This window comes from Palaemon carinicauda, chromosome 8 (assembly GCF_036898095.1).
Source record: "Palaemon carinicauda isolate YSFRI2023 chromosome 8, ASM3689809v2, whole genome shotgun sequence".
In the NCBI taxonomy this organism is placed as follows: domain Eukaryota; kingdom Metazoa; phylum Arthropoda; class Malacostraca; order Decapoda; family Palaemonidae; genus Palaemon; species Palaemon carinicauda.
In genome coordinates, this window is record NC_090732.1 from 63,182,404 (window position 1) to 63,206,908 (window position 24,505).

The 24,505-nt window shown below is 36.2% G+C and overlaps 2 protein-coding genes across 2 annotated transcripts; both read left to right on the forward strand.

Moving 5' to 3' along the window:
* The first annotated feature begins 12,290 nt into the window (after positions 1–12,290).
* On the forward strand, positions 12,291–12,755 carry LOC137645256 (uncharacterized). The gene has a single exon (XM_068378077.1). It carries the CDS (start codon positions 12,291–12,293, stop codon positions 12,753–12,755), a length of 465 nt encoding a protein of 154 aa, XP_068234178.1.
* Positions 12,756–13,455: 700 nt separating this feature from the next.
* On the forward strand, positions 13,456–14,619 carry LOC137645257 (uncharacterized). The gene has a single exon (XM_068378078.1). The coding sequence runs from the start codon at positions 13,456–13,458 to the stop codon at positions 14,617–14,619; it is 1,164 nt and encodes a 387-aa protein (XP_068234179.1).
* Positions 14,620–24,505: the final 9,886 nt, after the last annotated feature.

Here is a 24,505-nt window from a genome sequence, read left to right on the forward strand (position 1 = left end):
TAGTTTATGTTTGGTTCCCAGTCACGAGCCATAGTATAGCATATTTTGTTAATACCCAGAAATCGGGAGTCATAATCATATAATATATTTTGTGGGTGCTCAGACCCAGGATCCATATATTATATGTTGATGCGTGGACTCTTGGAACCTTTATTAAAGGTTTTTAATTAGCACAGTGTTGATAGGGTTTTGAGTATTGTTTATTGTTTTTTGGAGAGGCATTAATTAGTGTTAAATTACAAGATGGCATAGTGTAATATCCAAGAATTTTTAAGTAACCCAAGTGTTCAGGAATTGTCAGAGGCTCTCAATCTTAATGGCATGCGGTGGCCATGCTACGAGTGGGATGAAGAAGGCCCAAATCAAGTGTCTAGCCTTAAAAGCGTTGATAAACTTGGGAAAGTTATCGAAAGAGAATATTGTGGCAGCTTGTGAACTGTTGGAGGAAGCTGAGGAAGAATTTTTAGCAAAGCAAGGACTGGTTAACCCTCAAACTGAAGGCATGGAAGTAGATAAGTATATAGAAGCTGAGATTTGACGTATTGCAGCGGAAGAGAATTTGATTAGGTTGAAGATGATGGCAGAACGAGAAGAAAGAGAGAGAAGATGGGAAGAAAGAGAGGAGGAAATGGAAGCAAGACGAGAAGAAGATGAGAGAGAAGAAAGACAACGTGCAAAGGAAATGGAAGCAAAGCGAGAGGAGGAAGCCCGAGAGATTGCAAGACACGCAAGGTTAATGGAAGAAAAAGAACGAGAAGAAGCCCGAGAGATCACACGACATGCGCGGGAGCTGGAGTTGTGGCCCGCCCGTACACAGTCGACAGCGCAAACAGAAACGACTCCTGCTAAGCACGAACCCGTGTTTAATGTGTCTGAAGCCCAGGGGTTAATTCCAAGGTTCACAGAATAATCTCCAGATGAGTTCTTCGATCATTTTGAAACGGTCGCAGCACCGATGAAATGGCCAGAATATAAATGGTCGGTGTTGTTGCAGAGCGTGCTCTTTGGGAAGGGCCGCAGTGCTTACTTATCCTTATTTCAGGACCAGAAGATGGAGTATCAAGAACTGAAGAGGAGTATTCTGCAAGTGTATCAGATGACCGCTGAATATCATAATGAAAGGTTTTGTAGTTTGAAAAAGGATGAGAAAATTACTTTCCTGGATTACGCTTATAAGGTACGATGATGTTTTAAGAGATGGACAGAGGCTGCTAACGTAAAGGAGAAGGCTGATTTAGAGAAATTGGTAATACTAGAACAGTATCTACGAGGAATTCCTGAACACATTCGAATGTACTTGAGAGAGAGAGGTGAAGAAACTCGATAAAGCCGCTTCGCTGAGTGAAGATTACAATATCATCAGTCGTAAATCCTCCTCGGGCATGAAGTTTCAACTGTCCTTCTGACCAAGTGTCAAGCATTCGCCGAATCATGGAAACGAGTTCGGAAATAACTACGGGAACAAGTTAACTAGTTACAATGGAAGTAGCACTGGTACTGTCCCTAAGCAGAATGCGATAGTACCACAGTAACAAACGTTGAATCGTCCTCCTTCAAGTATTGTGAAAGACGTGTAGAAGGTTGATATTGTCTGTTTTAAGTATGGCATATCAGTAAGGAATGTTGGTCAAACCAACCGAAAGCAGTCGCCCAAATGATTAAAGATAATTCGACTTCACAAAATGCGAAGACTAAGAAGCAATTGGGAAAGGACGGAGAGGAAAATGAACCAGCCACCGTTTACACGATGAACAGGATGAACCCAAACAGCATGGATGCTTTTAAACCATATGTTCATGAAGGTATGTTGGCAGCAATAGACAGTGAGCGAACCCCGGTCAGGATAATGGGCGATACAGGTTGTAACCATAGTGTGGCTGTACAGGGAGTGCATCCGATGGTGGAACAGTCTCTCACAGGGGACTTGATTATTTTGAAGGGAATAGGAGGTGAGGAGGTCACCCCTATTTGCCGTTTAAAATGGTCATGCGAGTTGGTGACAGGTAATTTTGACTTTGCGGTTAAGGATTCAATGGCTGTCGAAGGAATAGATGTCCTGCTGGGTAATGAGGTTAGTGGAGCGCCGTTTGTGCCTTGTCCCATTGTAGTGGAGAAACCTTTGAAGTCTAGCTCTACGACTGAACTCGAGAAGGACTACCAATCTCTGTTTCCTAGTGGTGTGACGACTAGGAGTATGAATAAGGAAGTGGCTGCCGAAGAAGAAATCGAAGGAGCGATGAACTTAGAAGATTTGTTTTCCAAAGAAGAGGATTCCCTTGATAGTACACAAGAGAAGTTCCGAGTAAGCCCGAGCGAAGAGGAATGACAGATGAGTGGACAAGAGGACAAAGAAGCAATGGACCTGGAAGAAATTAATTTGGAGGATTTGTTTTCCAAACAAGAGGATTCCCTTGATGGCGCGTAAGAGGAAAATTCTCAAGTAAGCCTGAGCGAAGAGGAACAACAGACGAGTGGACAAGAGGACCAAGAAACAATGGACCTAGAAGAAATTAATTTGGAGGATTTGTTTTCCAAACAAGAGGATTCCCTTGATGGTGCGTAAGAGGAGAATTCCCAAGTAAGCCCGAGCGAAGAGGAACGACAGACGAGTGGACAAGAGGACCAAGAAACAATGGACCTGTAAGAAATGAATTTGGAGGATTTGCTTTCCCAAAAAGAGGATTCCCTTGATGATACACAAGAAGAGAACTCAAGAGTAAGCCCGAGCGAAGAGGAACGGCAAACGAGTGGACAAGAGGACAAAGAAGAAATCGAAGGAAAAATGGAACTTACAGGATTTATTTTCTTGAGGTTAAGCAAGAACTCAGCTCAGGAGCAAGCCCGAGCGAAAAGGAGTGACAGACGAGCAGACAAGTAAACAAAGAAGAAATGAATTTGGAAGAAATAGAAAATTCAACGTTAGAAGTAGGACAAGTGAGTAGGAAAAGGCTGATAAGATTGCAACGGAAGGATGCAACGTTAACAGAGTTATTGTACCGTATGGTGGACGAAACGGAGGCACAGCAGTCTCCGACCTGCTATTATCGCAAGAATGGGTTGCTTATGGGGAAGCATAGACCCGGCGATATCCCTGGGAATGCCGAATATATCGCCAGATTATAATTCCCGCACCGTTGAGAAGACAGATGATCGTGATAAGCATTAGGAAGAAAGGGTATTTGCAGTAATACAAGGAACAAACGAGTTCATAAATGCTGAACTAAAGAGTTAATGGAAATATGACAGACGTGGTAGAAACATTAGGAAGAAAGGGTATTTGCAGTAGTATAAGGAACAAGTTCATAAACACTGTACTAAAGGAATTGTTAATGGAAAGATGGGTGGTGCTATGCTATTGAGATGCTATGGATGTTAAATTAAATGCTGGCTTCATAGTTAGCTAATTTGCTTTAGTAATCTCCCTACATTTAGTTTATGATAATCGAATATATGTATGTAGCTTATGACATGCAACAAATCATCTACCAGAAAGGTCAAGTAAGCATGAGTAAAAATCGCCAAAGAGTCTCCAATTTACAATGAGACTCGTTCACCTTCTGTTTGACATTTTGTTATTTTCTATAAAAACAATTCATTCATCAGTTACATGAATTTCAAATAACTTAACTTCCATCTTGAGAGTCAAGACCAATCATAGATTCTTTTGAAAGAGAAGTGATGTTGAATCATGTACTAATTTGCCAACTCAGAGTTAAGTTAAACTTGTCCCTAATCCAAGACATTAATTACAGTGATAAGTGCTACCTGCTTCCTTGTATATCAGCATGTACGATTTCACCTCGGTGAACGAATCTCAATTTGGTTTAAAGCAATTGAACAAATCTATACTATCATAGTAACGCCTGAAGTAATGAATATATATACTTGTGTTTATCAATAAGGTTACGTTCATTTATTATTATTATTATTATTATTATTATTATTATTATTATTATTATTATTATTATTATTATGACATTTCTTTTAAATTTTGCTTGATTGATTTGTATGCATAGAAATTTGAATGCAGTATTTACAAGAGCCTGCGTAGATTATAGATCATATTGTTTCTATGTATTTTCAAACATACTTATTCACTTCCTTCTTTATACAGTAAGGATACTATCTGATCAATAAAATTTTGTATAATTTTACTAAATATATATTCTTTATTACCATACTTGTTGAAAATTAATAAGTTATCTAGAAATATATAAGGGGACAAGAGTAGCGCACTATGTTAATTGGTAATCACTTAATATAATTAATGCTAACAATGGCCCACAAGAGAAATCATGATAAAACGCCTAATGAAAATCTCAACAATTGCGGAACGAAAAAGAAAACGCAAAATTCATCCAGTGAAAAATTGCTGCCTCATGCTTCTCTAAAGAGGTGTTCGCCTGATGATGGACATATGTGTTTGAAATGTACTATTATGTTTTATATATAAATGTTGTGGTTAATAATCGATGACATGGTGTTTTAATATTTCTCAGCAGAATATTGATCTAGAACTATATTCCTTTTTTTAAGACATTCAGATAAATTTATGGCTTTGCCTAACGGATTTAGTGTTTCTCTGTCAATCATTCTTGTAAGTGTAGATGAGCCGGCCGTGGAATGCGCTTCAGGAAGCATTTGCTTATCGTCACTTTTAAGTTCATCGAGCGTTTGCGCCAATAGGTGTTCTGGAGGGACTTTGCTTCTTTCTCAATAACTTGGCAACCGACTTATGTTTGGAACATGTGAACACGTTTCTATTGCGTGACTCTCTTGCGAGTCGGGTTTCCTATACATGCAACTCACATACACTCACACGTACACACTCACACACACACACACACACATATATATATATATACATACATATATATATATATATATATATATATATATATATATATATATATATATATGTATATATATATATATATATATATATATATATATATATATATATATATATATATATATATATATATATATATATGTGTGTGTGTGTGTGTGTGTGTGTGTGTGTGGGTGAATGGGAATGTAGATTAAATTTATCTGCTTTATGCTCCAAGGCCTATGAAAAAGGTTTATTTTTTAATTATTGAATGTTAATGTAATGATAAAAACATTTTAATGATTTGTAACTAAAAGATATTGATGTATTCTAGAACTTATCCACGTCGCTATCCACCTCACGTGGGTATTGCGTAATGTCGTTTATCCCTGGATAATCTAGAGGCTATCAGTAATTTTCAAGAGAAAATGGATACCGATTAGGACGGGCGACGAGTTTTAGAGACTTGAGTCATTTTCTTCTCGTTCACATTGCTCTTACAGAGACATTTCTTAGGCACCATCTATGGTACTGCTAAATTTCTTCCAATATTTCAAAGCTGCGGTTGTACTGAAAAACAAGGAAACCTTGGAAGATCGAATATCATCAGAAACTGTTCATCATCTTTTAGTTCTGAAATTAAGTCCTAAAAAATCCTTCAAAATTCGAAGCTGAGTTTCGTCGTCATCTGTCTCACTTCATAGAGACTCAGAAAAATAAGGCTTACATCACAATATGATTTTTTTTAATTGGTAAATTATTATAAAGTGGGAGAATTGTGAGTATTCTTTTAATCTTGTAAAATATCGTAAATACTTATATTTAATCTTGAATTCAGTTATTGTTAATATTTGCTGGCTATTATTTTATTTTGCTGTTATTGTTTTACAATTTTCTTTGCTAAATCCTTTATTAAGGGAATGAGATATTAAAGTAGATTTTACAATATTTACAGTGTGTAATAGCTGAAGGTAAAACCCACATATAAATACACACACACACACACACACACACACACATATATATATATATATATATATATATATATATATATATATATATATATATATATATATATATATAAATGTATTAGGTCTGGGTCAGAATCCCGACTGTCATAATCCAGACATCCACAAACACGACTGGCAAAATCTCAACCAGCCAGGGGACCGATATACATAAAATCGTGACAGCCATAATCCTACAATTGGTTTTCTCCCTATAGTCGATCCAAACCATGGCAGTCTTAAAACAAATGGTTTAAGATAAGATAATACCTTGGGTTATTATCCTGGATGTAGTTTTCTTTTCACCAATTTGTATTCCAGGTGGTCAATGAAAAGCAAATTGCAACCTTGGAAGATTTCATCCCTGCTCATTCAGAGCCACACGGGGTGTGTAACTGAAGCATATAAACATAGCCTATTTCACAACGTCAAATACGTTTCAATTGAGAGAGAGAGAGAGAGAGAGAGAGAGAGAGAGAGAGAGAGAGAGAGAGAGAGAGAGAGAGAGAGAGAGAGAGATTATTATAGAGGAAGAGTACTATATTCCAAATTTCAAAGTGATTGCAAATGATTCCGGTATACTGAGAATAGCCCCAATGATCGAGAGAGGATATACAGAGTTTCAAGTATTTTTTGGCGGAAAAAAAAGATTGGAGGTCCTTAGGTTAATCTTTCTTGAATAACTATTCCTGCAACTAATGTAAAAAATACATATTTATCCCTCTCCTTGCCAGCATTGAAGTACGATCTGTACCAACCGTGTGTCACACGATCGTACATAAATTGTTTTATATATATTATGCTTGTATCTGCGCTCTTCCCTCGCACTAAAAAGAACCTGAATGATCATGTCTCCGGTTTTGCTCTGTAACATTGTCTGTCTCTCGAACATGTTATGTCCTGTTGCCTTGAGGTTTTGTATATAAAGGAGAGTGTTCCTTAATAAAGTACTCAGTTGATTGCATCCTGCCTTTGAGTCACAACCCTCTCTCGGCACCGTCACAGATCCCTGAGGCTCAAAAAACCTATGTTTGATTAAAGAATTTCTAGTGAAGGCTGAATCTTATACTGGCCATTATAACTTTCTGATGGAATGTTTCTGAATTCAAATTAATCTTTCTAATCCCTATAGCGTGTATTTGAAGCTTAATAAATCAATATGACCAATTAATTGGTGGTTCTGGCCAAAAATGAAAATTTTACTGTCATACAGAAAGAGCCAAGATTACATTGAATTATTTTTGGCATGGGTAAAATAAAAATTAAGGGGGTTGTAATGATAATCCTACTTCCTCGCAGTTTTCTGCTGCTCACAAGAAAATCTTAGTTTAAAATGATATTCATGATGTCCACCCATACTCAAGTGTTCAAGTAATGTTGCTCATTTACGTAACTCGATTGATGTTATAAATGTGTCTTCTCCAAAGAACATGTTAATGGAAGATAGCAGTTTTGGTGAAATTGATAATAATGAGAACTATACTTAGATTCCTACGTCCTATCACCTAACACTTTTTTTAGTAGTATTGGAGCATATATTGCCGGATTCACTGTTCATGAATTGAAGATGTCATTGCATTGTGAAGCCTGCTTACATTGTTCGACTGTCAATGACAATAATGTATTACCAAGTTTAACCAAACTGAAAAGAGAAGGATATTCATTCATTCCTCGTTTGATGATGTAGAAATTAGACAAAATGTGAGATTTTGTTTCAGAAATCAATATCATTCATTGAAAACTCTGACATTAGTTTAAGCAGAAAAGTCCAAAAATGTATATGGTGCTATACAATATCACACGAGGAAAGCATTTTTTTCAAAGCTTAGAGAATATGTTTGTCAGTGACCCATTGCAAAATCATTCAGTTTTGTTCATCATATCAATAGCTCAAAAGTACCTGCAGGTACATTATTCCTATGCAGGGAACCATTTTACTGCCACCATGCAAGCAAATAACAAAATAAAAAGTTGCCAAATATTCTCATTAGGTCTAGTGACCAATAACATACATACATATATATATATATATATATATATATATATACATATATATATATATATATATATATATATATATATATATATATATATATATATATATATATATATTATGTAAGCTGATATATACTGGTAAGGATTAGTTATTCATTAATGTACGATGTTGAGAAATGTAAATATATTAATCATGATCTCTGTAAACAATTATAACAATATTAATAAAAGAAGATACAACACATGCTGTTTGCTTCCGCTGTGCTTTCATTGGTTGATTGTATACGAAAACGCTTTAGCTTTATGACCTTCTATAGACTAACAATGAACATAGTTTGGGTTAATATCCCAACTGTTGTTACTGATGTCTGCCTAAAGGAAGGCAGCTGTGTGTTATCATGGTCTCAATCAGATCTTATTTAAACCATCTTCCAAAATGTTTGATTCGCATATGGGTTTTCATGTTGTTCGCGACATTGAAAATTATCAGTGAAAAGTTTGTGCATAAAATTTCCCATTGAATTCAAATTTTCAATCGTTTACATATGGTTTGATTAATTTTATTAAGGTATTTTTGGAAAATGGTAAATTTAATTGCCTATTATCTAAGGTTTCAGATAAAAATTCCAATACGTCAACTTAATAGGCAATTGAATTTACCATTTTCCAAAAATACCTTAATAGAATTAATTAAACTATGTATAAAAGACTGCAAATTTTAATTTAATGAGAATTTTTATGCACAAACTTTTGGTATGGCTATGGGAAACCCTTTGTCCCCAGTACTTAGTAATCTATATATGGATTTTTTTGAAAGTAGAATCTTAAATAACATCATACCTAATAATGTAAAATGGTTTCACTATATTGACGACATAATATGTGTGGTCAGAAAATGAAAATTTAGATCACTTTTTTCTTAGATTGAATAGCTTGGTACCGTCAATAAATTTCACTATGGAGCTAGAGAATGATTGTACCTTACCTTTTTTTGGACCGTCGTATACACAGGTATAACAATAGACTTACGTTTAGTATATATAGAAATCCAACGAATATCTCAGCATATGTCCATTACTACTCAAATCAAAGCAACATAGTTAAGAAATCTGTATTTACTTCCATGTTTTTAAGAGCATTTCGAGTCTGCAGCTCTGAATATATTGATGATGAAATAAATGAGATTAGAGAATAGGTAAAAAGCTGAAGTACCCTGAAATTGTGTTAGATGATGCACTAAGAACAGCAAAAAAGACCTTTTCCGGTAATGATAACAGAAAGAACTAAAATACACAAAATTTACTTGTAGTACCTTATAGTAATTCTTTTAAAGAAATTCCCCAACTGTTGAGAAATTTCAATGTAAATGTAGCATTTAAGAGTAGCAATACAATAAAAACAGCCTTAATAAAGAATTCTCCTGACATTACCAAGGGACGTGTATATCGTATTCCATACAATTCATGTGAAAAGTACAGCATTGGTCAAACTGTGAAGCCCTAGAAAAGAGAATTGAACAACATAAGAAAAGTTTCTGATATGCTCAAGATAATAATGCACTCTTTGCCCACGTTAGAGATAAAAATCACTATTAATTGTTCGTGTGCAAATGAATTATTGGTTCATTCAAATAACTTACTGGAAAGAAACATCATAGAGTCCAGTTTCATAAAAGAAACCTTTGAAAATGACTTGAATATTGGACATGGAATGTATAAACTCGACGCCTTTATATGTAAAGATATTTGCAAGCTATATAAAAAGAACTTAACCACTTAATGTAGAACTGAATGTATTGTGAATAATTGACGTTACTGTGAAATTAATATTTAGCCCTAAACCACCATTCACTGATGGGTACAAATATTTCATACAGTATACATAAGTATTTTGCCACTATATATTGTTTTGTTAGATATAAGTACTGATTTATACGTAATTGTATATTTATGGTAATAAGGATATATGTGCATAACTATATATACATGTTAATTATGTGAAAAAACATGTATATGTAAATCTATGTATGTGTCTGTATATGTATACCTGTATGTGTACACGTATGTATATGTCTATGTATATATTCATGCGTTTGATTGTATATGAATGCCTATATGTGTATACGTATGTATATGTCTAGGTATATATTTATGCGTTTGATTGTATATGAATGCCTGTATGTGTACACGTATGTATATGTCTATGCATATATTTATGCGTTTGATTGTATATGAATGCCTGTATGTGTATACGTATGTATATGTCTATGTATATATTTATATACATAGATATGTTTTATATATACATATAATTTTTTTTATACATTTATATGGATAAGGCTACCATTATTGATATAAAGAAATTGTATTGAAAGTCAAAACAAGAATTTAACGGTCACCAGAAATGATCCTTTCTGGCAGGTGTCAAATGTAATGAGCTTTGATCTCCGCCCAGGAAACACCTGACACCTGATAACAGCGCAGGTAGCTGGTATGGGAGAGTCATTGTTCTATAAGTCTCTTATATGTATGTTCGTACGTTTACTGTACCTATAAAATGTAAAGAAACTGCTCCCACAGAGAGAGGACCTCCTGACTGCAACTGCTGCTAAGCTGTCTCGCCTCGCTAACTGCCGACCACCTGCTGCTTTTGCCTGGAGATATCTGCTTGCTGACTGCTGCTATTTGCTACCCTCTCTGCCTGCAGAGATCGCCGCCGCCGCCGCCGCCGCCGCCGTCGCTGTCAACAGTATTCCTGTCTGTAGGGGCTGCCTTGTGATATCCCTACTGTGTAGGTTGCTGTAGGGCGCCTTTCAGCGCCACTGTCAAGGGCCTTGCCCTCAAATACTGGCTGATCTTCAGCCTTTTCTATTAGGAAGAAATCAAAGGACTTGTTAGGCTTTATGCTCTAAAACTATCCTAACTTTTCCAACAACTAACAGACCCTCCTGTGGAACATCTGGTAGCCTCACTCACCTCATCCACCATCACCTCATCTACCCTCACCTCATCCACCCTATCCACACAGGTCAAGGCAATTGCCTTCGCCCCAAGGAACCCAAGACAGTACAATTCAACATACACTCAGGAATAAGGGTCCTTAATTAGAGCTCGGCCGGAGCGAGGCCAAAATTGTCCTCCCTAATTGCAGTATGCAAAACGGAGGAGATAGATGTCCTCCTGTAGCAAGAAACATTCCTAAAAACAGGAAAAAATCTAATAATTTCAGGTTACAATGCCTTCACCATGCCACAGATAGGCACAGACAAAGGCTTAGCTGCATTAATTAGAACAACAATACCAAAAACAAGGTTACACAACCCAATTCCTTGTGGTACCATGTAGACACACTGGCAGTAACAGTAACATTACTGAACCAAAAGGTAGACATATACAACATATACAAAAAAATAAACAGGGAAGACACAGGAGAGCTACAACTGACATAACTCTTTGCTCATGCAGAAAGAACACCAACACTTATATGTGGGGATTTTAATGCACACCATCCTATATTATCCTCCCAATCAATGACAAACCCTTCAGGGGAGCACAAAGTCTTTGCCCTGGTGGAATTTGAAGGAGTTGCCCTTCTAAACACAGGGCAACCTACACACTTAAAAGGAGGCAGACTAGATCTGACTTTTGCCACAGCAGCAATAAGACACCTAACTAGATGGCAAGTGCACTCAACCCTGATTAGTGACCACTTTACCACAGTAACAGAATTGGAGATACAACAGCTACCTCCAATTCCACCACCTCCACCAAGATGGAATCAAGACCTGACAGACTGGGTCTGCTTTCAACTAGCCATAGAGGAATGGGCAGTAAGCTACAATCCTCCAGAGGATATAGATCAACCAGAGAAAGACCTAGTTCATGCGTTTCACAACACAGCTGATAAAGCAATACCCCTGAAGGCAGCAAGAGGAAACTACACATACAAGGACTCCTGGTACTACTGCCCAGAAATAAGGAGACTTAAAACACAGCTAAATATGGTCACAAAAGTTTAACAGAAGAAGATCCACAGCAAAGAAGAGAGAACTACTGCAAACAGTTAAAAATGTAGTACAACAAAGAATCCATGAAATAAGAATAGAAAAATGGATGGAATGGTGCACAAACTTGTCACAGTGCACAACACTCGCAGAGTTATGGAAATGGCTACACTGAGTAGCCGGAAAAAAGAAGACACCAGTTGCAACACACCCACACCCACAAGAGGAGGCAGAAAGAATTGCAACAGCCTTTGCAAACAGAACACAATCAGCTAATCTCTCTACTGAAACCAAAATGCTGCAAGAGCAACTGGCGCCAGCCAGGTGGGAGGAAATTAACACAGCCTGCTAGCTACAGGATGACACAGACACCCCATACACAATTGAGGAATTGAGGGCAGTACACAAATCAGGAAAAGACACTGCGTCAGGGGCAGACAGGATCACCTACACCATGATCAAACACATGGGTCCAGCAGGAGAAACTGCATTCCTGGGGTCAATGAACAGAACATACCTTGAGCACATAAGGCCTCAAGCCTGGAGGCAACAAGACACACAGCTGATCCCCAAGCCAAAGGATCCAGGGAATACCAGACCAATAGCTTTATTATCCTACATGGAAAAGACAGGAGAAAAAATGGTTCTAAACAGAATGAAATACAAAATTGGCCCCCTACACAAACAGCTATATGCATATCAGGAGGGAATTGGAACTTCTGAATGCATTACTGACGTTCTCAGCTGTATTAATCAAAAGAAGGCAACAATAGTCTTCATAGACTTTGAAAAAGCCTTTGAGCTTGCCAGTCGAGCAGCAATGCTGCAGTCAGTGGCCAGAAAAGGAGTAATAGGTCACCTACTAGCATGGACTAAGAACTACGTGCTAGGAAGACAAGCTGGAGTCAAATTCCAATGAGTGATATCAGCTTTTCACGACTGGGAAAATGGCACACCATAAGGTTGGATTTTCAACCCCCTTGCTTTCAACATCCTCATGGAAAACATAGCCTCTCTCCAACTCCCTGAATGAGTAGAGATATTTATCCATGAAGTTGATGTATGTGTAATAGCTCGAGGACCAGTCAGAATGGTAAGAATGCAGAGAGCACTGAATGACATCAGTCAAAAGTCCAAAGAGCTGGGACTGAAAATAAATATAGGTAAAAACAAAGCAATGACAATTAAAGCCCCAAACCCCCTGCATCCACTCACAATAAGAATGGAACTCCTAGAGTGGGTGGACAGTTACATATACCTGGGAGTTGTGAAAGACAAGCAACTCACCTTCAAGGAGGAAATCAAGTATCTCATGGAAAAAGTGGATGCCAGACTGGCAGCCATGAGATACATGACTAAGCTAAATGACGGAGCAAATGAGCATGTTCAAAAGAAGTGCTACCTAACCTGTTCCAGAATGCTAGTAGACTATGCTGCTCCAACCCTAACAAACCTGACAGACCCCCAAAAAAGCCTCAGTAGAAGTAATTCAAAACAATGCCATGAGGCTCATGCTTGGAGCCCCTATATGGACAAGACTGTGCAACATAAGGATGGAAACTGGTCTGCCATCCCTTGAAGACAGGATTGCACAGAGAAATGAATCCATAATTGCAAAGATGTTCCTCTCAGACAGAGACTCGATAACAAAAAAGAGAGTACGACAGGAACTATCAAAGCACCCTGAGGTTCAAACCCCAAGTTCCTATGGCAAAGACCATAGTAACAACATAAAGAGCCTGGGCCTAGCTGAGGATATTATGCAGCTAAGCCCAGACTCAGGACAGGGTGCGCAACACATCCCACCGTGGAAGAAAGAAGTAGCAACTTTCAGGTACACTAAGCTTCCTAGAGCAAAGGAAGACTGCACAATGGAGGAACTTAGGAATGCAGCCCAGGCAGCAATCCGGATTGCGGAAACAGCAGGGGTGCAGACCTACTACACTAATGGTACTGTAGACCCTGGAACCCAAACAGCGGGAGCTGCAGTAATCTCCAGTAACCTCACGGCCTGCTGGAGGACATCCAACAATGCCTCCACCATGCAAACAGAGCTTGTTGCAATAAAACAAGTACTACAATACTCCACTGAAAGTGAGGAAGGACCAGCAGTCATACACACTGACTCAAGATCTTCAATGCAAGCATTGCAACATGAAAAGAATAAAGAAATCAAGGCCCTGCTGGCTGGTATCAAAACACTATCTTATCAGCACAATGAAAGAGGCAGACATGCAACTCTAAACTGGATTCCCAGTCACATTGGGATACCAGGAAACGAGAAGGCTGATGAACTAGCCAAAATCACCAGGCACATAGAAAGTGTACAGGTGCACATACAGACTGCACTACAACGGATTAAGAATAAAATAAAGCCACAGCTCAAAGAAAATCTAATCAAGGAGCTACACAAGAGGATAGGGAATGGATCTCCCTCTGCCACATGGTACAAATGGGCCACGGAGCTAGAGCCTCCCCCCATAGACAGATACACCCCAAGAGAGCAGGCTGTATGCATACACAGGCTCAGATTGGAATGCAAGGCAAACTGGGAGATCTTGGATACCAACCAAAGACCCTGCGAACACTGTGATGTCATACCACAACAGGCCCTCCTGCACTACCTACTAGAATGTAGGGAAACAACACAGCTGAGGGGTGACCTACAAATAGACACCAACTCACCACAAGCCTGGCAGACTGTTGCCACACTAGGAAAAGCAATTGTCGAAAACATAGAGACACACAGACAATTGCTTACAAGACTACCTCCACCATGGTAACGACCTCTGAAACTCTTATCCAACCATCTCATCCCCTCAGCATAAGGCCCTATTCACATCATCTTGTGTATATTTCCGTACTTAATCTACTACTAAAAACTCTCCGCAGGGACCCTAGGGAGTAAAGGGCTGGACAACCTCACCTGCAACCTTTTCCTACTATTCAAAGGCCTTACATCTCCTTATTCTAACTACCACTATCCGTGACATGATGGCCCTCTCCTACTACCACCATCATCCTTACCCTGTTCATATCTGTCTCTATAACTAGAAAACCTTTCAAATTTCCTCTTAATTAATCAACCAACCTTCAAAAATTGCAGGTTACCTACGGGCCAACCAAGGGAAAGGCCCGGGCCAACAAGAAGTGTTAGCTTTAATACAAACCATCCAATCGACCCTTCAACAAATCAGTCCTCTGAAGAAGTATCACGAAACTAGTCAGGACTTAATCTTATATTTCATATTGTCATTTTCCCTGTGGTTCTTTTGCATCTGAGCATCACGTTTCCCTGTGATTTTTACGCATATATATATATATATATATATATATATATATATATATATATATATATATATATATATATATATATGTTGTAGATATTTTTGTATATATATTATATATACATGCATGCATAAATACAATTATATGTATATATATATATATATATATATATATATATATATATATATATATATATATATAGTAATAATGTTTATTGGACAACAAGTATTTACATATAAAAGATTTACAAAAAAGACTCGGTCCAAGCCCATGTGGAGAAGAGCTCTTCGGGCAATAATGCAACTTAAATAATATCATCAACCTAAAAAAGAATTTATATAGATACACAAAATGTGCACATACATATACAAAAGTATATATATATATATATATATATATATATATATATATATATATATATATATATATATATATATATAAACATATAAATGAGATTCTTAGCATAAAAACAAATGGAAATGCATATTTATATTATAAAGAAGGGTGGTATATGAAACTAATGGTATATACATTGAAAAATTGTAGATATTAAGCAAAAATTCAGTAAAAGAATTAGTTTTACAAACAGACTATTCGAATCAATGAAACTGATACTTGCATTATGGTTAGGTAGGCAAGTATAAATATTTATTAACAGCTTTATTACCAATATAACAATAGATTTGTATATGATTTCTCAAAAGATCAAAAGGTAAGCAGTGCCTTTAGATAAGTGGCCAGAGTATTCCAATGTTCAATACCTTGATATAGATACGATTGATCGTATCTGTTAATGCGTATGAAAGGAAGAGTTTGAATTTCTTGATCCATATGGATGAACTGATTGTTCCTGAATTATTTTTCATCTTAAATCTGGAAATTTTTTTAATATAAGTGTTTGGAACATCATATTCAACCCTGGAAAGGTATGATGGGTCGTATGCGACCCCTACAGCATTTTCAAAACCTGTTTTTTCCCCATAAATCATCAGCTGTCTCAAATATGGAAGTGATCGACCTGCAAGGGGTGACTAGTCTACATGCTATTGTCTGCTTTAGGACTGATTTTCGTCTAACTTCCCTCCTTCCCCGTTTTTTTACCTCCCCAGTGGTCGACCTCGACCCTGAAATACCTTTATAGGGGTAAGTGATCAAACAGCAAAGTTATTACATAATTATAAACTGTTGAACAGTGCTGATACTTGTTTGGTTCTTTATAGTTGGAAAGTGTGGGTGGATGGTGTGTCTACCACTTGCATGACATTGGTTTTGGCTTAGATGCCATATATTGCCATGAGGTCCATTTTCCTCAAATGCTAATTTCTGAATTTTTTGTATTTTTTGCAAAATTTCTGATTTTTTTTTCTATTTATTTTGAATTTATCTTCAATAATGGCCAGCAGGCAGTATTCCCTCGGCATGGATGTCATCAACACACTTCTAATGGAGTTAAAAAGAAATGTTGATGATAATATGGAGCTTGCATACCCATTCTTCATTTCAAGTGGTAGATTGGGCTGTAAGAGTTGTAGCGGTCTGCGGCCATTTTGTTGACATACCCGAAAGGTAAGTTGGCATATCTCTATATATTCTTGTTCTGTATAGAATTCGTGATATTTTGGTATATTTTAATGCATAAATATCATATTTTATAGGAGATACAATGATTTTCATAAGAAATTTACATTGTGAAACTAGGCCGTCAAAAAATGACCTTTAGATTTCGCCCCTGATATAACAGTAAATTACACCTTAGTGCACATTTTATTATGTATTTCTGTTCTAGGACAATATGAGTTTCTTCTATAAAAAAATTCGCCTCTTCCTATTTCATTTGGGTACCCAAACAAATTCATGAAATTTGGACAAATTTTTTTGGCCAAAAAAAGTTACCCTTTTTTTCTCATTTCAGATCTTGACTTCTATGGGTCCAACTAATTTCCAGCAATTACACGCTGTTGTTTTGCCATCTAAGAAGGTGTCCCTAAAGGGATTTATGTGTATATGTATATTTTTATTTTCTGTGAATATTTACGTCAAGTCTTTTTTTGTATACTTAAATTTTTATCATATTTCCAATAAATAGTTATTTTGTAGATGGGTATCATTTATATTTTCAGTAGTTTTCAGCATTCTTTGAAGTAATTTTAGCAAGTCAAACAATGCAGATTGATGCATAACTAAATTTTTCCTGAATTTTTTTTTGGAGTCTGGGTCGCGCGACCGAGTATACCCTTAAAGGGGTGTCCGAGTAGCGTACCTATCCAGGGTTAAGGAGAGCTTATAAGTGTCTTCCAGCTTCAATATCGAGAGAGACCGGAAGAGTGGTGATGTATGAGCCAAGTAATCACTGGAGCTTATGATTCTTACCAGCCTTTTTTTAATCATAATTAATGGTTGCAGGACGTTTCTACTACTACTACCCCACACCGTAATGCAGTAATCTAGGTGAGGAGATACTAACGAGTGATACAATTGTTTTATAATATATAAAGGAAAATACTTTAACTGTCATATTAACATGCTCGCAGAAAGTTAGTTTATTATCAAGAATTACACCTAATTTTACTAATATACGAAATCACACTCTTGACCAAAAATCCGGTGGTAGATTTTTAGGTGACCTAAAAATCTACCACTGGACTTTTGGTCAAGAGTGTGATTTCCTATAGTAACTCTATGCTATCTGGAACTCTACACAAAGGTCAACTTATTTGCTAGTAGCCAGTTTTTTACATGAGTTAAATCAGCGCTTGGTGTATCATAGAGGGAGTAGATATTTTTACAGCTAAAATGAAGCATAGTGTCATCGGCAAAGAATATAGAGCAAGATATAAGGAGACAAGGTCTGTCCACGAGCACGTGGGTGGAGCAAAGCTACGTCACGCTGAGAATGGCGTAGGCCGTAGAGTATGACAGTATCGAGATTTTTTGTTAACTCTGAATCTGCCTCTGGATCTATTTCTGTGAAGAATTTTCTTCACTACTCTTCTTCTTCACAGTTTATAGTAGACTTTGTTATTGTTCGTGATGTCACGGCAGGGAAAAATGTGAGTGATGATTCTTCCATAAGTGAGTATCTCAAGATTAATACTTTTGTGTTCATTTTGTATTCATTATTTTACCTTAAGTATTTAGGTACTTTAAATCTCTTAAATACAACTCAAGTCTGCTAGTCTAGGAGGTATGGTTGTCCACACAGGTAAGCCCAACTTGCTAAATTACATTTTAGTTTCATTTTTTGTTTTGTAAGCCCGATGTTTAGAGTTAGGATTATCTTTGTCCCACGGAGTTGCAAGATATCTCCTTGTATACTAAATAAGTGTATTGCTTAAAACTCATGAGTCACAAGTGTTTCAAGCCTGTTCTAAATGAGAGTTGGCACCTCAAGACCACTGGCGTACGCATTGAGGAAGGAAGGCGAACGCGGCTGACATGAACTTGTTGAACTTGACCTCACAAAGTTACAGGCCACGGTACTAAGCGGAACTGCCAAGCCAGGCCCCAGGGTCAACCTCGTGCTCCCACTCTCCACCACTAGCCTGTCCCCTTGCACAATAATGGACCCAGAGTCTACAAAGGTCGAGGTCAAGCAAATAACTTGAGTGTTAGTGAAAGGCAGCTAATTCCACAGAAACGTCTGTTCTAGTCTGGGGGCTAGTTTCAAGGGGCCATTGACTCCGCTAAGTAAGTGCTGTAGGCCTAGTGAAGCAAAACTGAAGACTGCCACTTTCAGGACACGGGCGCCCACAACATATAAAATCTTGTTAGTTCAATTAATGGCCATTCCCCCTTTAGATAAGCTTTTATTTGTCTCATAAGTTAAGTTTAGGTCACATTCAGGCATTACATCTTTCGGGCTGCATGCATGGAAATGAATGTACTTTTAATATTTGGTCTTGGTAATTGCTTGAGGTCACTGACCACATGTTGGGACCTCACAGCAGTGTACCGCACAAATTGTTTATCAGAACATTTTGATTTTATTTATTTCGTTTGAGGGTTAATCCCACGAGTTAATCCCGTTAAATATTTTCAGTATTTTGTGTTGTAAACGGATTCTTTTTTCACTTATTCATTTTGCCATGTGAATAAATCATAATTGAGTTACTGATACTCTTTAAAATTATTGATTTTGCTATGTGAATAAATCATTAATGAGTTACTCCGATTCTTTTTTACTGTAATAAATTATTTGGTATAGATTACAAACTTTGGTATCTTTTACCCCATTATATAAATTTTACCAATTTATACTATAGGATGGGTCAGAAGCACCCGAGATGTTGAGAGTAACCCACTGTAGATATAGGTAAGTTGGTATCAGCGAGTGTACGCTCTTCAACTTAGTGCTTTGAAGGTGAAGATCCCCATTTAACTTTACTTTATACTGTTATACTCCACTGCTCCCATTTTTTTATTGTCTCTAATTGCATTAACGTATGATTCCTGTCCAGCATCTCACTGGGGTCACTGGGACGGAGCCGAAACAGAGCGTAAGAGTGATGACGACTATAGACCCGACAAAGCTAGAATAGGCCATGAATTACTTTCATTTTCACGTGTGGAGTTCTCCGGCCTCTGGACAGTAAAATTTCCGCTTTAGTATTTAAGAGTGACGGTTCGGTTAGGAAAGTGCGTCAGTAAAGTTATTAGCAGGGTGTTTGTGCCTCGTGTGTAAGTGCTCATTATCCTCCCCTGATGATCTTTGTGTAACTGACGTAGGAAGCCTCTCCTGGACTAAGTTCCCACTCAAACATTTGCATAAAAATAATTCTCCCCAATTTCTCTATATAAATAGATTAATTGTTTATATCAGCAATGTAGTCTTGAAGTAGATGATTTCAGATTTTATTAATTCTTTCATCACTGGGTTTTATAGGGAAATAAAAGTGAAACACCTCTCTCCTTTCACTTTTTCTAGTTCTTGTCGCAATTTATAAAATTTTCCTTCCTCTGCATCATCTTGTACATTACTTGTTGTAAATGAAAAATCGATATCCTGAATTGATCTCTTTAGACCTTATTTCTTTGATCGTATCTCTCGATTGGTGGAAAAATATTTATCTGCAAATGTATTTTTTTTCTAAGAAATCAATAATAGTAAAAAAAATTATATATATATATATAAATATAAATATAAATATATATATATATATATATATATATATATATATATATATATATATATATATATATATATATATATATATATATATATATATATATATATATATATATATATATATATATATATATATATATATATATATACTAGGGACACCAATTTTAGTAATAAGAAGATAAAGGGATCAGGTAAGAATTTGGTCAGAAGGGTGGTAAATATACTGTATAGGTCTTACATTACTGAGGATATGAGAACAATGGCATCAACCGCGTGGTCGATATTCGATTAGCATTAAATACATTACAAAGCTAACATGCATAAATCCATAATGCTAATATGTTGCAGGACATTCTTAATTTTTATTGGTTGGTATTTATTTCCGTATGCATATAACTTGAATGACCTTTGATTAAAAACATAACACCGGATGATTTGCATACATTAGTAACATTAACGCCACTTATTAATAAAACTTATTAATTATGACCTACGAACTAAACAAAAATCCCAAAGCTTACCTTCTGACTTGGGTAGATGAAGTGTTGGCATTGCATCGTTTTTTAACCTTACTAGATTTCTTGGTAATGGGATTCCCAGTAATTCATACTGTAAATTCCTGACATAAGCAGATGAATCAAAATATATGTTGCAAATCCTAGAAGACCCTGCAATGAAACAATCTTCTCTCTTACACAGATTAATCCATTTTTTTTGTAATTTTTCTATCTTTAGCAAACGTGTGAAAAATGACATCAGCATTTCTACAAGAATTAAAATTACATCCATAAAGTGCACATATATTTGACATTTTTTCCTCGTAGCAAAATTCATCAAATACTAAAGCAAAATGCCTTATCACAACCGCATGGATAACCCTTCCTCTGTTACACTCCTATACCTGAGTCACGAGTGACGTTATGTGCGAACTTGGTCGATTTTTGAGGCAAATGTGGACAGACCTTGTCTCCTTAGATCTTGGTATGGAGCTTAACCTACCAACTGACCGAGGTAGATAATTGATATAGGTGAGAAAAAATAACGGGCCTAGGACTGATCCCTGGGGAACACCTATTTTGACATTCATAACCACTGAGAGATGACCATTGAGGGGCACAAATTGTTTTCGACTCGTTAAGTAGGATTTTAGTATGAGTAGTGCATTTCCACATATTCCATAATGTTCGAGCTTTTTAAGAAGCATATCATGAGACACAGGCTTTACTGAAATCTAAAAAGACTGCATCAAGGTATACAATTTTATTCATCGCATTGTAGATATTTTCAAGAAGATCATTAACAGCATCACTTGTACTGACGCCATGCAGGATGCCATACTGACAGGTAGAAAAGATATTACATCTAATAAAGAAAGAGTAGAGTCGATTGTATAATAATTTTTCAAAAATTTTATTTAATAAGGGAAGGCAACTTATTGGTCTATAGTTGTTGAGATCCGATTTATCACCAGACTTATGTAACACAATAACGCACACTATTTTAAAAATGTCAGGATAACTGCCAGAGGCAATGCAATGGTTGAACAACAAGGATATCGGAATGGCAAGTAAACTAGCATTATTCTTATATAGTCTAGTAGGGGGAGAATGAATATTTGCTCTTTTGTTCTTTAGTTTTTTTTTATAATGTTGATCACTTCAAGCGGAGAAGAGGGGGTCAAATAGATAGACTGCTGATTTGAAGGAAGCAGATAGAAATGAAAATCTAAATGATTATTTTGAGGCAGGGCATCTCGGACAGTGATGCCAATTGTAGAGAAATGAAGATTAAAAGCATTTGCAATCTGTTGGCTATCAGTAATGGTTTTGGCGTTACGACGATGAGTTTTCTCAGTGACGTGAGCTTTTTCTTGCCAGGCCTGAGGGATGAGTTAATGAGATCCCAGGATTTTTTAGCATCCTTTTGGAGTTGATCAAAGGTACTATAAAAATATTTTTTCTTTGCCATGCAAATTAATGTAAGTAACATATTGCAATAGGATAATTGTTTACAACACCACGCTCTCCATTTACTCCAAAATAATGCAATCCTGCAGTTCTCATCTTCTTGCACAGCAATTAGGTGGTTATTTAAATTCTGGGAAAGCAATAATTAGCAAGCTATGTTGAGGGAGGGGGAAGGGGTTATAAAAAGAAAATAGCTTTGTTTCCTCAGTAAACAACTTGGAACTACGTGTCAACATAGTCAACCAAACAGAATTCGTGATACTAGCGTACATAAACAGAAGTTCGTGATGCCATCCTACCTTTGATATACCGTATATTCAAAATATACTTGATCAAAAATTGAGAGATTACTCAAAAGTGTCACTATTGTAACTTGCATATTTTATGGACACTTTTGAGTAATTATTCCCTTTTTTATTAGGTATATTTTGAATATACAGTATATCAAATGTACGCCGGCATCACGAACTTCTGTTTATGTACGCTGGCATAACGAATTCTGTTTGTTCGTATTTATCTCCTGCAGTAGCAGTATCTGGTATGTTAGTTCTCGCATATCTAGGCATCTTGAACTTTTATTTTACCAGCTTAAAGAACAACTTTGCTCACAGCATACACAAACAGATGTATTTGTACACCTGACACCAATATGTCCCAGGTCAACGGATAATGAGGCATTGGAACTTTGGTTTTTTTCACTTAACTACAAAAAGATTAGTGAATGCATTGTGTACAGCCGATACTCTCAGGTGAGAACCTTGTCTAACAACCGCTCGAATGGTACTGACTACTCCTTGGCAAACAAGGTGCATTGTTTGTTTTATTAGGTCAGTCGATTGAATTGCAAAGTGATCATCGCCCCTTACGTGATTTAAATAACCACCTAATTACTGTGCAAGAAGATAAGAACTGCAGGATTGCATTATATTGGAGTGAATTGAGAGCGTGGTGTTGTAAACAAATACCTACAATAGTTACTATAGCGTTGGGCACTATAAGCACCCAATCTTATTCTTCGATATAAATTATGATTAAAGTTAATTGATTTAGGTAGTCCTTTGGAGAGCCACTTATTCGCCAATCTTTTAACACTTACGTATTTTGTTTTTAGAGGAAAGCATATATATATATACTGTACATATATATATATATATATATATATATATATATATATATATATATATGTATATAAATATATATAAATAAAATAACCTACAATGCATGAAAAATAGAAGTTTATTTAGCTTTCGAAAGGACCATCTCCCTTCCTCTCCCTTGTATTCTGAAGAGGAAGGGAGATGGTCCCTTCGAAAGCTAAATAAACTTCTATTTTTCATACATAGTGGGTTATTTTATTTATCATAAATACACGGAAAATTGTGTATTTTAATGTATATATATATATATATGTACATATATATATATATATATATATATATATATATATATATATATATATATATATATATATATATATATATACATATGTATGTATATATATTATACATATATATATATATATATATATATATATATATATATATATATATACATACATATATATATATATATATATGTATATATATATATATATATATATATATATATATATATATATATATATACATACATATAAATATATATATATATATATATATATATATATATACATATATATATATGTATATATATATATATATATATATATATATATATATATATGTCCTAATCCTTGTATGCAAAAATATGTGTTTGATACATCAAGGTTAATGACCCTTTTAAGAGTACCATGAATGTCATAAATTGGAGAGTGCGATCACTGAACTCTGTTATACGTGACATGTCCCTAGAATCATAAGGTGATTTGTTTGACAGTATATTTAAATCACAGTGGAGAATTCCACAGAACCTAACAATTCAGCATGTTGATAAAGCAACAATGCACCTTGTTTGCCAAGGAGTAGTCAGTACCATTCGAGCGGATGTTAGACAAGGTTCTCACCTGAGAGTATCGGCTGTACACAATGCATTCACTAATCTTTTAGTAGTTAAGTGAAAAAAACCAAAGTTCCAATGCCTCATTATCCGTTGACCTGGGACATATTGGTGTCAGGTGTACAAATACGTCTGTTTGTGTGTGCTGTGAGCAAAATTGTTCTTTAAGCTGGTAAAATAAAAGTTCAAGATGCCTAGATATGCGAGAACTAACATAGCAGATACTGCTACTGCAGGAGATAAATACGAAGGAGCAGTTGGTTATAGTGATGTCGATGAAGAATACAGACGAGA

Coding starts and splice junctions, on each gene's coding strand:
- LOC137645256 (XM_068378077.1), top strand. CDS start 12,291: ATGATCAAACACATGGGTCCAGCAGGAGAAACTGCATTCCTGGGGTCA.
- LOC137645257 (XM_068378078.1), top strand. CDS start 13,456: ATGTTCCTCTCAGACAGAGACTCGATAACAAAAAAGAGAGTACGACAG.